At 45.0% G+C, this 20,158-nt stretch overlaps 1 protein-coding gene across 4 annotated transcripts in view; it reads left to right on the forward strand.

Moving 5' to 3' along the window:
* The window catches only part of CABIN1 (calcineurin binding protein 1), a 257,094-nt gene that overhangs the window by 187,297 nt on the left and 49,639 nt on the right, over positions 1-20,158 (forward strand). For all 4 annotated transcript variants that reach the window (XM_075897952.1, XM_075897954.1, XM_075897953.1 and 1 more), the window contains exons 30-33: positions 12,770-12,933; positions 16,602-16,698; positions 18,589-19,233; positions 20,064-20,138. In XM_075897952.1, coding sequence (XP_075754067.1) covers positions 12,770-12,933; positions 16,602-16,698; positions 18,589-19,233; positions 20,064-20,138 — 981 coding nt within the window. The remainder of the gene's footprint in view (positions 1-12,769; positions 12,934-16,601; positions 16,699-18,588; positions 19,234-20,063; positions 20,139-20,158) is intronic.

Here is a 20,158-nt window from a genome sequence, read left to right on the forward strand (position 1 = left end):
AGCTGTTCCCCTCTCTCCATCCCCCCTTCCCACTCCCCCCGGCACTGCTGCCTCTCTATCAAAGGCAGCAGCATGGGGGGGAACAGGTGCAGGCGGGAGCTGATAAGCATGGAGGGGATAGCTTTCCATGTGTGCTGGTTCACTATGTCACCTTTGCTCCCCTTGCTGCCTCCCAGAGAGACAGCAAGGGGGGGGGGTGCTGGTCCTGTTACCCCTTCACACACATTCTGCTAGATCACATTTTACATCTGCAGTCCTACTCAAAAATGTTACAGTTGCTAAAAACCACAGGGCTGTAATACGGTCATTGTTGCCCATGATTTCCATCCATTTTGCCATAGTTTATGTAACAAGATCAGAATCTGCACTAGGCAACATAGTACTTTCTTCAGTGATGGACTCTTTTGTCAACCTGCTATCTCTTTAAAGGGGTACTGCTAGGGAGACACTTAAAGTGGCACACCCATAGGGATGCTGCTTGAAGAAGAAAGATAAATTACCCCCTGTGTGTAGTAACTGAACTTCTTTAAGATGTGTCCCTCTGTGGGTCCTCTGCTACCTGCCCCCCTCCATTCCTCTTGGAGCGGTCTCTGTGAGCTTTAAATAGAGAAGGAACCAAGGGTAGTCCACCTATGCAGTCCTGTATAGCTTTGGTATGGGACATGAGGTTGGCTTAACAATGAAATCCTTGGTGTACTTAAACAAAAAAAGGAAGCTTACAAGAAGTGGAAACTTGGACAGATGGCTTGGGGGGGGAGTATAAACCTATTCCTCAAATGTACCGGAGTATAATCAGGAAGGCCAAAATGCAAGTGGAATTGCAGCTAGCAAGAGATGTGAAGGGTAATGAATGGTTTCTCTACATGCATGTTAGCAATAAGAGGGTGGTCAGGGAATGTGTGGAACCCTTACTTGATAAGGATAACTTAGCGTCAGATGATGTGGGAAAAGCTGAAGTATTCAATACTGTTTTGCCTCTGTCTTCACAGACAAGGTCAGCTCCTAGAATACTGCACTAGGCAACAGAGGTGGGCAGCCCTTTGTGGAGAAAGAACAAGTTAAGAACTATTTAGAAAAGCTGGACATAAAAATCCATGGGGCCAAATTTAATGCATCCGAGGATGCTGAGAGAGTTGGCAGATGTGATTGAAGGGCCATTGGCCATTATCTTTGAAAACTCATGGAGATCGGGGAGGTCCCAGACAATTGGAAAAAGGCAAATGTTGTACCCATCCATAAAAAAGGGAAGAAGGACAATCCAGAGAACTACAGACTGTTGATCTTCACCTCAGTCCCTAAAAAATCATGGAGGGTATCCTCAAGGAATCCATTTTGAAGCACTTGGAAGAGGGGAAAGTGATCAGGAATAGTCAGTATGGATTCACCAAGGGCAAGTCATGCCTGACCAATCTGATTGGCTCTGTGGACATGGGGAAGTTGGTGGATGTAATATACCTTGACTCCCAGAATATTCGTGCCTGCAAGTTAAGGAAGTCTGAATTGGTTAAATGGACTGTAAGGGGATAGAAAGCTGGCTAGATTGTCGGGCTCAACTAGTAGTGATCAGCAGCTCGATGCCTGGTTGGTGTAAAGCGGAGTTCCCCAAGGATCAATTCTAGGACCGGTTTTGTTCAACATCTTTATTAATTACTTGGATGAGGGGATGGATGGCACCCTCAGCAAGTTCGCAAATGACACTAAGCTAAGGAAAAGAGAAGAAACGCTGGAGGGTAGAGATAGAGTCCAGAGTGACCTAGACAAATTGGAGGATTGGTCCAAAAGAAATCTGATGAGGTTCAACAAGAAGTGCAGAGTCCTGCACTTGAGATGGAAGAATCCCAAGCATTGTTATAGGCTGGGGACCGACTGGCTAAACAGCAGTTCATCAGAAAAGGACGTGGGGATTAGAGTGGATGAGAAGCTAGATATGAGTGAACAGTGTGCCCTTGTAGCCAAGATTAATAATGGCATATTAAGGTACATTAAGAAGAATGTTTCCAGCAGATCTAGAGAAGTGATTATTCCTCTTTATTAGTCACTGGGGAGGCCACATCTGGAGTTTTGTGTCCAATTCTGGGACCCCATTACAGAAAAGATGTGGCTGCATTGGGGAGGATCCAGAAGAGAACAACTAATATGATGAGGGGGCTGGAGCACATGACCTACAAAGAGAGGCTGATGGATTTTGGTTTGTTTAGTCTGCAGGAGAGAAGAGTGGGGGGGGATTTGATAGAAGCCTTCAACTACCTGAAAGGGTGTGGGTTCAAAGAGGCTGGCGAGAGGCTGTTCTCTTGAGAGACAGATGGCAGAACAAGGAGCAACGGTCTCAAGTTGCTGTGGGGGAGGTCTAGGTGGGATATTAGGAGAAACTATTTCTCTAAGAGGGTGGAGAAGCACTGGGATGGGTTCCCTAGGGAGGTGGTGGAATCTCCATCCCTAGAAGGTTTTAAGTCCTGGCTTGACCAAGCCCTGGCTGGGATGATTGAGTTGGGTTTGGTCCTGCTTTGGGCAGGGGATTGGACGCAGTGACCTCCTGAAGTCTCTTCCAACCCTAGGATTCTATGTGTAGGACTCATGCACAGGGAAAATGGACACTGCTATTAAAATTTCAAACCAAAAGCACAGGAGCATATGCATCCAATGTGGAGCACTAACAGGGAGACACAACCTGAAGTTAGAGCCCAAAGTGATTTATTTTTCCTTTCTTCCTTTCCCTAGTCTTTGCTTCTGCAGCAGCCACTGAGTAGGATGGCTGCTCTTTCTTATTGATCCAGTGCATCTCCATGAAAAGAGTACAGTTTAGTATTGCTGCTATGAGCCTTGTAAATGTGAGTAAAAACTCCAGCCTCCTGCTTTTGTGAGCAAACCCCACCGCCTCCACCCCGCCCTAGATCTCAACTGGCAGATGGCCAAAGCCAGCAATCATAAAGGCTATCTGCAAACCTTGGTTTCTGTTTCACTAATTTTTGTTGAACCCTTAACTCATCATCTTAACAAGGCATTTCTGGTTTTAGATAATTGCTTATTCAGGAGGAAATGACTGTTAATTTTTCTTACCCTTTCTTTCTCTTTCTCTCACACACACTTTGAATAGATAGTTTTGGTGTGCTTTTTATGTGGTTAGAAACCCAATTTAACTCCATATAAACACTGAGTTAGTTCAGCTTTGTGAAATTATGTTAATTCTAGGAACTGAAAATATTAAATTTAGAATTCAAATTAAAAACTTCCTGTTTAGAATCAAGAAGCTCAAAGAGCAGATTTTTTCAGTCCTCTTCCCTTCCTACTTCCTTCCCTCAGGCACTTTGAGATAAGGATGTTAAATATCAGTTAAATGAATAATCGATTAATATCATGAATTCTTATTGGCTAGTTGACTATTGTGTAGTCTCTGGGGTGTGGCTGGCAACCAATGAGCTCCAGCCCCATTCCTGGGGAGCCCCCTGCCACCCTGTGCTGCTGCCTCTATAACAGAGGCAGCAGCGTAGGGTGCCAAGAAGGAGTTGGTCTACAAGAGGACCTAATTTAGAAACCAGCTCCCTTAGAGGACCAGCTGTCTGTCACCCTGGGCTGCTGCCTCTGAAACAGAGGCAGCAGCACAGGGTGGCAGCAGCCCCTGCCCAGGAGTGGGGCAGTGGTCTGAGCTCCCAAACTCAGCATGAACCAGAATTGCTTGCCTGGCTCCTAATACACTTTAAATGCAGTGCCGCAGTGGGAGTAGGTCCCAGACCCAGCACAAGCCAGAACTGAGCTGGGCTGCTGGCCAGCCTGCTAAAACATTTCTACTGCTGTGTGGGAGGGGAATGTGTGTAGTCTCTTAACACTAAACTATAAATTTTTGGTTATTGGTTAATCAAATATACTTTTACATCCCTACTTTGAGGTGGGGGTTAGGCTGAGCATTTCTTTCACACTACCATTTTGGTCCAGCAGCTTTTCTGCAGTTGTATACTACTGGGCTTTGCAGAATCCTGACCTTCTACTAAGGATGTAAAAAGTCGGTTTTAAAAAAATGTAACTGTATAACTGTTAAAAATCCTATCGGTTACATGTGCTGCAGGCAAGGCCCACAGTGAAACCGGCTGCTAGTTTCAGGGCCAGCAGGAGCTGCCAGCCCCATTCCCAGAAAGCTTTTGCTGTGGGCTCTGCAGCCAGCTCCCAGGGAGCAGCACAAGGGTGATGCTTATCAGGTAACTGATTACCTATTCACATCCCTTCAGGGAAGCCTGATGTAACTGGAAGCCCCTGACTATGTTATAGTGCGTTTGTTTCAGGGGGTAGGAGTATCTTGAGTGTGACCAGAGGCCACTCCTTTTGTTTAACAACTATTGGCAAAAACAGAAATCCTATAACAAATCCAGTAACTTGTATACTTAGTCACCCAATGCTCAGAATTCTCAAACACGTAACCTGTTACTGCTTTTATACAGGCAGCCCCCAAGTTACGCGGATCCGACTTATGTCGGATCCGCAGTTACGAACGGGGCCCTTCCTCTCCGTGGTCTCCAGCAGACCAGGGAGAGGAAGCAAAGCGGCAGAACACGCGGGCAGCGGACAGGGTTGTCCGCTGCCCACGTGCTCCGCGGCTTGGCTCTGCTTTGCCCCCCACTCCCCGGTCTGCAGACCAGCGGGATGGGGGGGGGGGGGGAAAAGCAGAGCCAAGCCGCAGAGCAGCGGCCAGCTGACAGCCCAGACGCGTCTGGGCTGTCAGCTGACCGCGCGCTCCGCGGCTTGGCTCTGCTTTGCTCTGCTTTGCCTCCCCCCGTCCTCCTGGTCTGCAGACCAGGGAGACGGGGGGGAGGGGGGGGCAAAGCAGAGCAAAGCCGCGGAGCACGCGGGCAGCGTGTTCCGCCGCTTTGCTCCCCGTCCCCCTGGTCTGCAGATCAGGGGGACAGGGAGCAAAGCAGAGCAAAGCCACGGAGCCCGAGGGCAGCAGGACGGCCACGGCGCGTCTAGGCTGTCCCACTGCCCCCGTGCTCCGCGGCTTTGCTCCGGACACCTGTGGTACAGCAGCTGGGGTGCTGCTAGTTGGTCCCGTAGCGCCGCTCTGGGCGCTACTGGACCAACCGGGCAGCACCCCAGCTGCTCTGCCCCAGGCGTCCTGATTCAGCCACTGCTGGTCAGTTTCAGCAGCGGCTGAATCAGGACGCCTGGGGCAGAGCAGCTGGGGTGCTGCTGGGTTGGTCCTGTAGCGCCGAGGAGCGGCGACGCTACTGGACCAACCCAGCAGCACCCCAGCTGCTCTGCCCCAGGCGTCCCCAAGTCAGCCGCTGCTGAAACTGACCAGTGGCTGACTACAGGAAGCCCCTGTCCCCGGCTTCCTGGAATCAGCCGCTGATCAGTTTCAGCAGCAGCTGACTTGGGGATGCCTGGGGTTCTTAAGTTGAATCTGTATGTAAGTCAGAACTGGCGTCCAGATTCAGCCGCTGTTGAAACTGATCAGTTTCAGCAGCGGCTGAATCTGGACGCCAGTTCCGACTTAGGGACTGTAGGTTTGTTCTTAAGTTGAATCTGTATGTAAGTCGGAACTGGCGTCCAGATTCAGCCGCTGCTGAAACTGATCAGTTTCAGCAGCAGCTGAATCTGGACGCCAGTTCCGACTTACATACAGATTCAACTTAAGAACAAACCTACAGTCCCTATCTTGTACGTAACCCGGGGACTGCCTGTACAGTGATAGAAATGTAGCCGAGTTAGTCTGGTGTAGCTGAAGCAAAAAAAAACAGGATTATGTAGCACTTTAAAGACTAACAAGATGGTTGATTAGGTGATGAGCTTTCATGGGCCAGACCCACTTCCTCAGATCAGATAGTGGAAGAAAATTGGTATGACCATATATACCAAAGGATACAATCAAAAAAATGAACTTATATGAAAAGGACAAATCAAATTTCAGAACAGGAGGGGCGGGGAGGTAAATGTCTGTGAGCTAATGATATTAGAGGTGATAATTGGGGAAGCTATCTTTGTAATGGGTAAGATAGTTAATGTCTTTGTTTAGACCTAGGTGAAAAGTGTCGAATTTAAGTATGAATGACAGTTCAGAGGATTCTCTTTCAAGTCTTGTGTAAAAAGGTCTTTGAAGCAGGATGCAGGTAATCAAGTCATTGAGACAATGCCCTTTCTGGTTGAAATGGCAAGCAACTGTTTTTTCTTTGTGATCCTGTCTAATATCTGTTTTGTGGGCATTGATTCTTTGGCGAAGTGTCTGAGACGTTTGTCCAACATACATAGCAGACGGACACTTTCGGCACATGATAGCATAAATTATATTTCTGGATGAGCAGGAATATGTGTTCTTGATCTTATAACTCAATTGGTTAGGTCCACTAATGGTATCAGCAGAGTGAATATGTGGACAAACTGACAATGGGGTTTGTTGCAAGGGAAGGTTCCAGGGTTGGTATTAGTGTGGTATGTCCTGTGGTTGTTGGTAAGAATCATCTTGAGATTAGGTGGTTGTCTATAGGAGACTATGGGTCTGTCCCCCAGAGCCTCTCGGAGTTTAGTATCCTGTTCCAGTATAGGTTGTAGTTTATTGATAATGTGTTAGACAGGTTTAAGTTGGGGGTTGTAGGTTATGACAAGTGGTATTCTATTGTTGGTTTTCTTGGGTCTGTCTTGAAGTAGATGGTTTCTATGTATTCGTCTGGCTCTTTCAATTTGTTTTTTTATTTCTCCAGGTGGGTAGTTGAGGTTTATAAATGCTTGGTAGAGATCCTGAAGTTTCTGGTCTCTGTTAGTGGGATTAGAGCAGATGCGGTTGTATCGAAGGGCTTGGCTATAGACGATGGATCTTTTATACAGTTTCAGTAGAAAGACACAGATAGCTCATTTTGTTGAGAACTGTCAGGTTTTTCCCCACCAAAGAGAGATTCCTAAACCCTGGGGAATCCCTTTCCTTCAAAAAATGCTAAAATAAGCCACATGGAGGAGCTAGCATTTCTTGCCTGTTTGTTTTCAGAATGGCTGAGATGGGCACAATAGATACTTTCTGAATCATGTCCAGAACCCTTCACGTACTGTGCATTAAAAGCTGGAACAGAATACTGCAGCAAGATTTTCCCTCTTGCTTCACTGATGATTCTACAGCAACTGGAAATTTTGCAGCAACTTAAAATAAATATGAAAATGAACAATGTAATCATCGTTCTTTGTGGTATTTATATTAATGTAGAAGTCAATTAATTTTTTGTTTTCTTCGGATTTTACTTGGTTGCAGATTTTTATTAACAGGATTGTAATTTTTTTTAAAGGGGGAGCAGAGTGTTTTTCTAGTAGGATTGCAGTTCTGAAACCCTGGAAGCATTTGAAGCTTTTGAAAGCTTCTCACTCCTTCCCTTGGTTCCATGTAAACAACTCAGTTGGCTGTAACCAAAGGGAGGAGGGCCTTAGGCTGGCTGGCGCACAGAAGCTGTGCAGCAGAGTGCTGTTTTGAACATAAATTCCACTCAGAGACTGATCGGGTGGAAGAGCCTGTCCCAAGTGGCCTGGATGGTCTGATTATAAGTAATAGAAACCCTGAAGAGGATTGCAAATATTGTCTGTGATGGATCTAAAATGTCTGCACTGTTCTATATGAGTAGATTAAAGGGCACATTTGGTTAAAAACTTGGCGTTTCAAATCATGTGAAAACTTAATGGTACATCCAACTAACTTTTTCCTGTCTGCTTCCCAGCTGGTACCGTGGCAGTTCCAGCAAGTGTATCTAGTATGGTGTGTTTTGTTCTAGTTAAGAGTGCCAGGTTTTCTGAATGCTGAGAAATAGATTTTTTTTATTGCAGTACTTGTGTTCTGAATTCAGAAGTATGTTTTCCCTGGAGGTAGATGACAGCCAGCGAAAACTTGAATAGATCCTTCTCTGTATATATGTGTGGAATTATTCTGGGAGTACTCTGAATGAGGATGTATCTTTAACTCGGATTGTGAGTCTGAGGAGGATCCCATTTCAGCTGGAAATCCTGGTAGGATTCTGGTTGTCGGTTAAAACAGCTAGTGTTTCATCATGTCAAAATTTAAAAGTGTAACTGAGGGAAAGCAAGCAAGATAGTTGGTTCTTAATGGCAAATTCCTTTGAATAAATGGCATGGGGAGGAGTCATATTTAACAAAGTATACTTCTACTAATCTGTATAGTTCATTGCAAGACAATGAAAAATCAGTGCAAGAGCCGTTGAGGAAGCTTTGTTTTAAATCTTTTTCCTGTATTTGTAGAACATTGAAAGAAGATGAGCTTAGAGTTAAGTATCATACTTGTATTTTTTTCAGCACAGTAAGATCTATATGTAGATAGGACTATATATTAATTATTTTTTCTTGTTCAGTAAAAAAAATGGAAATACCATAACTTTATAAAAGAAACCATGTAAACTGTGCTCATCTGAACTTGAGCATTCTGGAAGCTGGAAGTGCGTGTGTGAAGGGGCGGTGCTGTTCCACACTGAAGCTCCAGGAGCTCCCCTGGCCAAACAGGCCCCACCCCTACGATCCTGCTGGCGTGCTCAAGAGTAAGGCCGAGGATAAAAGCCCAGGCAGCCCTTCAGTCAGAGGGAATAGCTGGTGGGGCAGGAGCTCAGAGAACTGCGCCGGCCGCCCCAGGAGCCACAACAGCTGCAGCAACTGCATTGGGCAGGGAGACTGTTGGACTGGGACTGACCCGGGGAGCTGCACGCAGAGGACAGCGCCCAGCGTTGGAGGGGGTAGGAAGGAGCCCAGGGCGGAGGATTGACCTCCGGGAGCTCAGCATGTTCTGGCAGGCATCCCCACCGAGCAGACAGTGAAAGTTCACTACCATCAGGGCCCTAGGCTGGAACCCAGTGGAGTGGGAGGGCCTGGGTCCCCCTACATTCCCACCCCACCACAGCCTTGCTCCTTAGCTTGTGTGGGAGAATCTCACTGAAGGGCTAGGCCAAAGGCCCTCTGCAACCCTACAGAGGGACTTGCACTTTGGGATTGGACCAAGGGGGCCATATATATCAGAATAGAGGGCTTGTACTTTGGGATTGGTCCTAAAGGGGCCATATATACAGGCAGTCCCGGGTTACGTACAAGATAGGGACTGTAGGTTTGTTCTTAAGTTGAGTCTGTATGTAAGTCGGAACTGCCATCCAGATTCAGCCGCTGCTGAAACTGATCAGTTTCAACAGCGGCTGAATTTGGACACCAGTTCTGACTTACATACAGATTCAATTTAAGAACCCCAGGCGTCCCCAAGTCAGCTGCTGCTGAAACTGATCAGCAGCTGATTCCAGGAAGCCGGGGGCAGAGCAACTCTGCCTCGGGCTTCCTGTAGTCAGCCGCTGGTCAGTTTCAGCAGCGGCTGACTTGGGGATGCCTGGGGCAGAGCAGCTCGGGTGCTGCTGGGTTGGTCCAGTACCGCGGCCGCTCCTCGGCGCTACTGGACCAACCCAGCAGCACCCCAGCTGCTCTGCCCCAGGCGTCCTGATTCAGCTGCTGCTGAAACTGATCACTAGCGGCTGAATCAGGACTCCTGGGGCAGAGCAGCTGGGGTGCTGCTGGGTTGGTCCAGTAGCGCCAAGGAGCGGTGCTGCAGGACCAACCGGCAGCGCCCCACCTGCTGTACCACAGGCCCCAGGCTTTGCTCCACGTCTCTCTGGTCTGCTGGGGGGGGCACTAGCTGCGTCCCCCCCCCAGAAAACCAGGGAGACGCGGAGCAAAGTGGCGGAGGATCCGGGCCGGACCCGCGGCGCTTCCAGATCAACTGGAAGTGCCGCGGGTCCAGCCTGGGTCCTCCACCACTTTGCTCCCCGTCTCCCTGGTCTGCTGGCTCCCCCAGCAGACCAGGGAGACGGGGAGCAGCTTTTCTCGCCCCAGAGGAGGCGGGCAGCGGGACCAGGCGTCCTGCCGCTCCAGTCCTCCGGGGCGAGAAAATCCCCGTTTGTAACTGCGGATCCGACATAAGTCGGATCCGCGTAACTCGGGTACTGCCTGTACCTGAATAGAGAGACTTGTACTTTGGGGTAACTGGGTCTATAAGGACGTATATGCCCTAGAAGAGGGGCATCTGGGTGAAACTAAGAGCAGCCCTGTCTGAAGGGGGCCATAATCTATCCATAGGGAACATTTGGGTTACAGGGTTGTGTGCCCTGTCAGAACAAACTAGGAGATTACACAGCTAGCTGCTTTCCATTCCTATGATTCATTTATAAAAGAACCAAAGCGGCATCAGCTAGGAAGATTGTTTTATCTACTTGTGTGTTGCCATCATTGAGGTCAACTCCTCTTTTGAGGTTTTGTTGGAAACCAGTTTAATGATAACCTGGCTTCTTGGTGTATCTTTAGAATTGGTGTACCCAAGAAGCATAATCACAGGGCTTTAATTAGGGATGTTAAATATCGGTTAATTGAATAGTCTATGAACCTCATGAATCTTCATTGGTTACTTGACTTTTCTATAGTCCCCAGGTGTGAGACTGGCAACCAGTGCACTCCAATCCCACTCCTGAGGAGACCTCTGCCACTCTGTGCTGCTGCCTCTGATACTCTGGGGTAGTGTGAATGTAAACAAGGGGGAAAAGAGCATTGTGGAAAGCAAGAGGAAGAAAAGTCTGCAGAACATTACACATAGCCTAAGTCAGTGTTACTCTTTTGAAAACATGGAAAATTGGCCCCCGTTGGGGAGAAAATATAAGTAGTTTACAAATCTTTAAATACATTTATGGGGGTAGAGCTGCAAATTCACCAAAAAGTAGTAGGCAGACCTACCATGGACAGGTTTTTTACATAGCTCTTTTTGATGTTTAGCTGTCATGTGTGGTGGGTTTTTTTTGGGGGGGGGGGGAGAGAGTTTCTGTAATCATTTTCTTCACTTCCACCTTTCAATACATTCTAAAGAACTTTGTTCACATTACAGTACAGCTAAAAATAACAAAACAAGACTTTTAAACTAGAAATGTTAGGGTGTAGTCATTTATACAATTATCGATAATCCTGGGTTTATCAATAATGACGTGCACCTCCCCCCTTATTTCTTCTGGGGAAGTGGCAGCCAGTGCCCGTGGGGAGCCAGGTTTTAAGCCGGCTTCCCCAGCGCCTCCTCTCCTCCCCACTGCTTCCCATAGAGACAGGAGCACGGGGGGAGCACGGGGGGAAGGCCGGGAGGAGCCAATGCTCGGAGGAAACTGGGTTTAAAAGCCAGCTCCCCATGAGCACTGGCTTCTGCAAAGTTGCCTGCCCCCCATGCTGCTGCCTGCCCCCCATGCTGCTGCCTTTGATACAGAGGCAGCAGCATGGACTGGAGGCAGGCAGGATACAGCACACGTGAGAAGCCAGCTTTCAAGCCAGCTCCCTGCATGTATCAGCGCCCATGGAGACAGCAGTGCAGTGGGGTAGGGGGGAGCCAGATTAAAAGCTGGCTCCTCACAGCACTCACTCCCACAGAGCCATCTCCCTCTCTCTTCCCTTCACCTCTCCCCTTCTCTCCCCCCTCCCTGTTCCTGCATCTGATAGGCAGCAGTACCGTTGATAAAGAGAGGCAGGTGGGAGCTGCTACACATGAGAAACAGCTTCCAAGCCACCTCCTAGTGCATATCCACTCCTATGGAGCCACCTGCCCCCCTTCCCCGTTGCTGACTCTCTTTATCAGTGTCAGCACGGGAACAGATGGAGCCAGTTCTTGCATGAAACCAGCTAAAAAACTGGTCTAAACGTATAACCACTAAAAATTCCAGCAGTTCTATGTTTACAAGAATTCACGTTAGTTAACATCCATTTTAAACAAGAAGGAATGATTAAATATTTGCCTCATATTCTGGACAAGTTTGGAAAGCAAGATTTACTCTTTAACGGGCATTCTCAAATCAATGTGATTCTTCCTACAGCTTTAATGAACAGCATGGTCAAGATGAGGTTTCCATTCTTCAGATGTACCCCTGGAGAATTTCCGTCATTAAACAAGGGAAATAATAAGAGAATAGGTATTGGTATAGCAATGGTCATATTTGTTTTTTCAGATGACCCCAGTCCAGGCTGTCAGTGATCTCTGCCACCACTACTGATTTATGTGTGTTGTTTGAACATAATTTTTAAAATCTGGCTGATATCCATCTTAAACACATTTTATTAATATTGGGGGGAAATCCCCTCATATTTGTTAAGCATTGCTTTTGTCTGCAGTGTCTTTCCCAAAGATTCCTTTGGCTCCTGAGATTTAGTTAAAATTCAGGATGTGAGCACAAGTGTGTTTAAAATTTGCGAGTGGGGAAATTAAACTGAGGAATCACATTATTAATACCAGGTCAGAGGTTTCTTGCTCCGTGGCTAATGCTTTAATAGTAATATCAGCACAGCCACCAAGCAAATAAAGACTTTATGTTAACAGCCTTTTTGAAGATACATGCTTACAGTAGCTGACTGACAGTTCAATTGCAAGTCTGTGAATTAGATCAGGAAAACTGTATTCAAACATTCAGTTTGTTTTCTTTGATAATAAGATTTGGTTTCTGTGACACTAAAATCTTTGAACTTGTGCCAAGTTCAGGAAAAACCTTCATAATATTAACCTTCTCTTGCCTTTTTCAGGAATTCATTGGCAAATATGTCAAAGGTGTGTGCTTTGGGTTTTGTAAGACTGTGTTCTTTATCCAGATTTCTTTATTTAAAGAACAGTTGCATTACCTCATTCATTGTACCCCGACTCACACTGAAACAGCAACCACAGAACGCAGAGGAACCTGATCCATATTTTTAGTTTTATCTTCTTTTACCACGGATCCATCTTTAAAGGCTTCTTCTCTTGAATTCTTTTCAGGGAATCTGGCGAATCCCTGTGGATGAAATTGACCGCCCAGGCAGCTTTGCATCTCATATGAATCGCTCCATTGTCTTGCTGCTGAATGTGCTGTCTCAACTCAAGGATTACAACACCCTGCTGAAAGTCTCGTCCATGCTGCAGAGGACACCTGATCAGGGAAAGTGAGGCCTATATGTTTAGTCTTCACTTACCATACTTTTTCTTTCCATTTTGAATATTCTTCCCTCTCCCCATTTTTCTGTTTCTTTGCAAAAAATACATAACTGCTTTAAAAAACCGAAACCCTGATTTCTAACACTATTTGTATTTCTGCTGAAGGAAGAAAGTATTACAAGAGAGTCAATTAATATGGTTTTGAGGAAGTTCTGCCTATGCTTAAAAATGGTACTGAGACCTATTACTCCTAGGGCCAGATTCTTATCCCTAATAGAGCTGCTTTAAACTCCTCCAGCACAAAGCAGCCATTGAGCTTGCTTTCCTGACTTTATTTTGTCTTTTGTGAGGAAACTCATGGGGGTCAGACACTATAGAAGCATATACCACCCTTTTCCTCCTCTCTGGCATCAATTCTGGCATGTTCAGAATTTTAGGCACAGATACTTTGTGTCCCTGTAATTCCTGAATGATGGAATAGCTCCTCACTGGCTTTTAGCAACTGTCACAATGTAGGATAGACCTGGAGAAAATACAGCCCCTTGGCCAGATCCAGACTATGGATACATTGAGGAGCCTCAGGCAGGCTTCCTGCCTCCCCACCGTACGCTGCTGGGAAAAGCAGCTGCTGTGGGGCTCTGTTTGAACAGTTGAGAGCCTGAGGAAGGAGAGGGAGGCTTCACTTGCTGCCCCCAGCATAATCCCTGTTTTCAACAGGTAGCTTGAAAGCACCCTCCCCTCAGATTCTAGCTATTCAAAGACCATAGGCCCCTGCAGCCAGTGCGGGGCCCAGGCAGGCAAGGAGTCTGCCTGAGAAGGCCGCTGGAAGGAAGTAGGTACATCTCCCCGCCAGAGCCTGCCTCTGGCACCCCAACCCTCCGCCTGCCACTCCACATAACCCAAACCCTCTGCTCCTCCTGCACCCATATCCCCTCTCAGCCCCTTCCTGTGCTGGGTCACAACTCAAACTCTCTGTCCCTCCTCCTGTACCCCTATCCCACATAACTCAACTTTCTGTCTCCCACCCCACATAACCCAAACCCTCTTGCCCCTCCTCCTGCACCCATATTTTCTCCCAGATCTTGCACCCCTGTTCCCTGTCCCAGGTCACAACTATCTCTTGTCCGAGGTCAAAACCCAAATTCCTGAACCCTAGTCCCTTGCTCCAGATTACAGCTGCCTTCTTCACCCGAACTCCCTCCCAGTTCCCATGCCCTCTCTTGCACCCCAGTCTCTTTCCACAAGCTCCCTGCTGCATCCAACCTCCATCCCAGATCCCAGACCTCCTCCATTAATATCACGGAAGACTGCAGCCCTCAACCACTTTGCAAATTCTTGGAGTAGCCCGCCCATCAAAAATTAATGCCCAGCCCTGATGTAAGAGTTGATTTTAAAGAACAGGTGAAAAACACCTCTCAGGCATAGTCTAAATGGTGCTGGTCCTGCCATGAGTGCAGGGGACAGGACTTTGATGACCCCTGGTCTCTTCCAGTCTTGCAATTCGACTTGAAAGAATGCCATTTTAATGACAACTTTATATAAAAGGAGAGAGGCCAGAATCTAAATATTTCAGGATAAATAAAAAACATGGTAAAATTGATTAGTGGGAAGCAGATATGTACAGTATGCACTTTTTAAGAAATTGAACTTGAAGTGGATGATAACAAGCTATCAGTTTTAGAGGCATCACACCGCTAACTGGGCGTTTCAAGGTGTAAAAGCTTGAGGGTTTGTATATGGTGCAGTACATTTGTGTATATGTGATCACATGTTCAGGAAAGTTGCAGCTAAAAATATGTTGATTTTTAGCCTGTCAAAAGTACTGGAGGACAGAAGACTTTAAATTTATATCAAGTCAGTTCAGGCTGTGCTCAAAATACAGTATATTCATTTACAGTTCTAACATTAAATTCAGTGTATTCTTAACTTGTCTAAAATAGCTATAGCCATGTGAGGTGCCTGTAAGGGATAATATTTGGGTACATAAACCATGTGCCTATTATATCTGATATTTCTGTTTCACTGAAAATTGGGATTTTCTTTATGACTTTAAGGATGTTAAATATCCATTAATTTACTAGTTGAATAGTCGATGGACTTTCCATCGACTACTTGACTAGTCGATAAGCACTTCCACATTCCTCCTTTGAAATGTACAAAAGCCCCAGTGGGGGCTCTTGTGCATTTCAAAGCAGAAGTGCCACATGGAGCCTGGGTCAGCTGTGCACGCTACCCATTTTGAAATGTTGCCACGGGATCCATGCCGCTTTGAAGTCCTTCTCCCCCTCCACCAACCACCCCCGCTTTTGCTGCCTCTATCGGATAGTCGACTAGTCCTTAATATCCTTGTCTTTAACTCGTTAGTTGTAATAAATCAGAGAATTGTCATCAGTTCAGTAAATATTCATTTGAAAAACAAAATAGAAAACAATTTAATTAGATAAATACTATAATACACATTACAATTGGTGCATTTCTGTCTAAATGTGTGTTTTGCATTTGTAGCCAGTTCTGCTTAGAAATCATGAACTCTGAGGCTGAAATGTTTTTCATCAAGCTGGATGGACAAAACTGGTTTTGAGAACATTTTTCTGTGGAAACTGGTTCTTTTAAAGTGAAATGCACTGTTATGAATGGTAGCTCACTGAGACTACACTATTTTATTGAAGATGGGTTAAATCTGTAGTTTAAGAAGGTTCCACTCAATATCACTTTTCTGTGGCACTTAATGTAAATAGTTAGGATTTATTGTAAATAATCATTAGGAATTACATGTGTTATTTCACTAGCTTTTTAATTCTAGAAATCAGGATACAAAAGTGACTTGGACCACAAGTGGAAATGAATCTACTGAACTCCCCTTAGCCTCAAATGGACATTAATCTATTTTACAAAAAACACCTAACATTTTAGCCTAATTCTGCATAATTAACATCCTCTGCCAGGAGAAGTCCAAGTTTTGATTAAAGAGTATGCTGTAGGCCAGAGTTCAAGGAGTATTGAAAGAGTTATATGGGAAAACTTGTACACCATTTGCCCACATTTTTCATACCTACAGATAATTGTATCACTGTCTTGCCAGTTGGGATGTCAGTGGTTAACAGGTAGGCATCACCCTTACTGGTTATTGGTTAGCCAGTGACCTGGCTGGCTGGAGCAGCTCCCTGCCCACCCATGCTGCAGTGCAGTAGTCCCAAGCAGGCTGGAACAGCTCCTTCTACGCCATGGGCGGGAGACGCTCCATCCTGGTGTGGATTGCCACGCCATAGATGGGGGCGTTCCAGCCTGGCAGAAGCAGCCCTTGCCTGGGGCAGGTCTGGCCTGGCCAGAGCAGCCCATTGCACCATGGATGGGGGGGGGGGCACTTCAGTCCAGCCGAGCCCACAACACCCCTGTTTAAGCAGTTTAACGTAACATTAACCAATTAACTGATTAAATAGGATTTTACATCCCTGCTTGCCAGTACAAATATCACTTTCCATAAAATGCCTTTCAAACTTGGGAGGGATATGGAGGAAGTTTGAAGCAGTTTGGTGTAGAAATATAAACTTTTGCTCACTTTTTCCGGCAACATCTGTTCCAAACAGATTGTTATTTTTAGAAAATTTACATTTATTCATGCTTTTAAAGCCCTAGAACTTGGTGGTGCTTAATTTCCTTTCTCATCCTGGCATAGGAAGTACTTACGGGATGCCGATCGCCAGGTTCTTGCGCAAAGAGCCTTTGTTCTCACAGTGAAAGTGTTGGAGGACACACTCAACGAGCTAACGGAGGTAAAAAAGCATTAAACAATTGCCCAGTAAATGTCACGGATGCAGTGTAATGGTGGTTTATTGCTCAGTCATGAAAGCCAGAACTTTTCTGTTTTTCCTTAAAATTGTGGAAGTTAGAAAAAAACTGTTCTAGCCGCTCTACACACACACATAATTCCATTAGTATAAAACGAATGCAAGTGAATAAAATTTGGCTCAGGATTTTTCGTTAGTTGAACATGAGGCTCTGCTAGCCCAGCAAATGTACACTCTGTAAATCTGGATTATTTCTTTAATGCTTTTTCATCACAACCACATGCATAGATATGTTTATAGTTTTCATTCATTGGTATCATTCAGATTCCAGTCATTATGTGAAAGGAATAAAAGAATAGCTGTATGTTTCATGTCTCTCTGAAAAAGAACTAAATGGCTGAATCAGTCAGCATCCAACTTTCCATATTGTTTGCAAGTTAAATCAGTTTCAGGGCTTGTTTGCAAGGCACGTTACCTTGTGGTAAGCCAGGGTGCCAATTCACAGCACACTAGCTTTTTTCAGAACAGCATCCCATTTGGGCACGTCTACAGTACAGTGAAAATCCTAGAGTGGAGCACATCAAGTTCCATTCCAGTTGCACTGTAACAGTATACACTTGAATGTTACTGTGCAGCAAGTTAGTGTGCTGTAAATTCACTATTTAGATTGCTTTGCAATTTGATGTGTAGACAAGCCCTCAAAGAACCTTTACTGGAGCTTGGAAGCATATTAGCCAAATACATTTCCAGGGAAGAGCTCTGGTCTAAGGATTTTTTGGTTAAGAGTAATGCACACTAATAAACTCGCAGAAAACAAGCTTAAAGAAGCTGGGACCTTTGTTTATACTGCAGTTCTTCTATCAGAGTGTAGTAAGAATGACTGCATTTTATATCAGCTGTGGTCTGAAATAGGGATGTAAGCATCTAGTCATGTAGTCAACTTACCTGATAAGCCTAGGCTCATCAGGTAGTTGAGCCATACTTGACTATTTTCTTCCTCCCCACCCCCACCCTTGCTGCCTCCTGTATCAGGCAGCTCTTAGGACATTTAAAAGGAAGAGCCACAATGGGGGAACCAACATGTCCCAGACCACTGCTACTCTGCCTTTTAAATGTAGCAAGAGCTCACTCCGCTCCAGGGAACTAACCCCCTTACCAACTAATTAGGTAGTTAATGGAAATTCTGTTGACTGCTCAATTAGCTTATTAACTGCTATGTAAGGTTCCTAGTCTGAGAGGAGAAGGTACACTATGGAGCTGTTCCAAAGGTAGATTTCTCCACAGCAAAGCCATAAATTAAAATAAAAAACAAATAAGTCTAGCAGCACCTTAAAGACTAACAAAACATGTAGTGGCACAACCCACTGAAGCTTATAAATTAAAATGTTATATCGGAGTCGATGATATCTTTTAAGCTTATAAACACAAGAGAAGGTTATGTCTTAGCAAGCTAAAAGATCATTATGAAATTATGTTAGCATTAGAAGCCAAAAGAAATAATTTGGTTTTGGTTCTAATACAATGGAGGAATTTCTAGCTATCAAAACCCAAATATATAGTACAGACTTAAGCAACAAAAGGAAATTTAGGATTAACATAAACCTGCTATTGCAGTTTTATCTAGTCTGTGCTGTTGGTTCAACTATGATCTTTTCATCAAACTATTATAACCCATTTTAAAGTTAATGACTTGAATTAATGTTAACTAACTCTTTTTAGGACTAAGCAAGAATGAACACTAATTAAACACATTCTCTTTAGCACAAAAGACAGCAACGGTCCTTATGTCAGCCTTCCTGTTGCCAGTAGTTAGCTTTCAAACACTAAGCTTCTTCTGATTTCGGTGATAATTCTAAAGAATGCTTTTTTTAAAAGGTATCAGAAGACCAAGGTTCCAAATCTTGTAGCCTTGCATTAGGAAAGATGACGACAGATGTCTCCAACAAAGCTAGTGCTGAAGAGGGGAAAGAGGTCCTTCCCAAAAAATCAGCTCTCTCTGATGGAGCAGTGTGTGGTTCTGAGAATGGTGTAAAAGAAGGGACCCAGGGGCCAACAGTCAATGCTATGGATACATTGGAACAAGAGGATAAAAATGACAAGGAGATGAAAGAGGTCCTCGGGCCTGGTTCAGTTGAACCCATGGATTTTGATGGATATTCCAAAGACCCTGAAAAAATAGATTCTTCCTTTAAACATATTGAGCCCGATCGTGTTCAGTCTGGCAGGAACATAAAGGACAAAACCTCTGAAAGCAGGACTGCAGAACTGTCCCTGGAGGAATTAAGTATCAGCTCAAAACAGCAACAACAACAGGCAGCTAAAGGAACAGTCCAGGGAGCCCCTGCAGAGGAAGCTGTACAGAGATCAAATAGAAAGAGGAAGTTACTAGATGATGCAGAGTCTGGAAAAACCCTATTACTGGATGCCTATAGGGTGTGGCAACAAGGTCAAAAGGTCATGGCCTATGACCTGGGCAGGATTGAGAAAATCATGTCAGAAACATACATGCTGATTAAACAGGCAAGTGACTTTACTCTCAGTTTCTACTTTCTCTGACCTCTGGTAGGATTTTGGGGGCACAGCTTTCTCTGTTACCTGAAGAAGATCTCTGTGTAGCTCAAAAAGTTTGTCTCTCATCAATTGAAATTGGTCCAATAAAAAAGGTATTCTCTCATCCACCTTGTCTCTGTTACCATTATCGTTTTATGAATCAGATGGCAGGGAGTGATTATAATCAAGAGTGATTATAATCAAAACCTAAACGTAGGTTAGGAACATAAGTCCCTAATGCATCCTTACTTTGGAACTCTTAATTTTTTGAAGTTGCATGATGTCTTATCTATAAGGTAAAATACATTAAAATAATGTTTAACATTTCTGGTTTATTATCTTGGCAGAGAGGGTACAAAAGGGACTTTATTTTTTGCTTCCTTGGTCAGTAGGGTTAACTGATAGTTGATAGACTGTAGAGAGGTAAGCCTTTAGCATTTCCAACTTGAAATTTTGCAATGAGTTTGTTAACATATTCTTAATCTTCTTGTTGCACTGGTGACAGATTAATCAGCCAGATTAAACCAGGGAGCAACAGTTAATGCTGTATCCAACAAAATATATAAAAGGAGCCACATATTTCAAATGGCTTCAGACTATCTCACTAAATTGCCTATGAACAAGATGGTCCTTTGCTACAGAGTGACTTGCCAGGACAAAAGCATTGTTTGCAAGACCCAGAGTCCTACCTCCGTGGTATTAGGATTCAAGGGCATGCTTCTGTTTCTCTGAAATCAGTGGTGGCTTTCCTGACAAGTACTAGATCATCCTAGCTTCAACAAATGCCCTTCTTTGTTCAGGTGGATGAGGAAGCAGCCCTGGAACAGGCAGTCAAGTTCTGTCAGGTGCATATGGGAGCCTCAGCACAGAAGCAGGTAAGCACTAAGCCATTCTT

This window comes from Pelodiscus sinensis, chromosome 15 (genome assembly GCF_049634645.1).
Source record: "Pelodiscus sinensis isolate JC-2024 chromosome 15, ASM4963464v1, whole genome shotgun sequence".
NCBI lineage: Eukaryota > Metazoa > Chordata > Testudines > Trionychidae > Pelodiscus > Pelodiscus sinensis.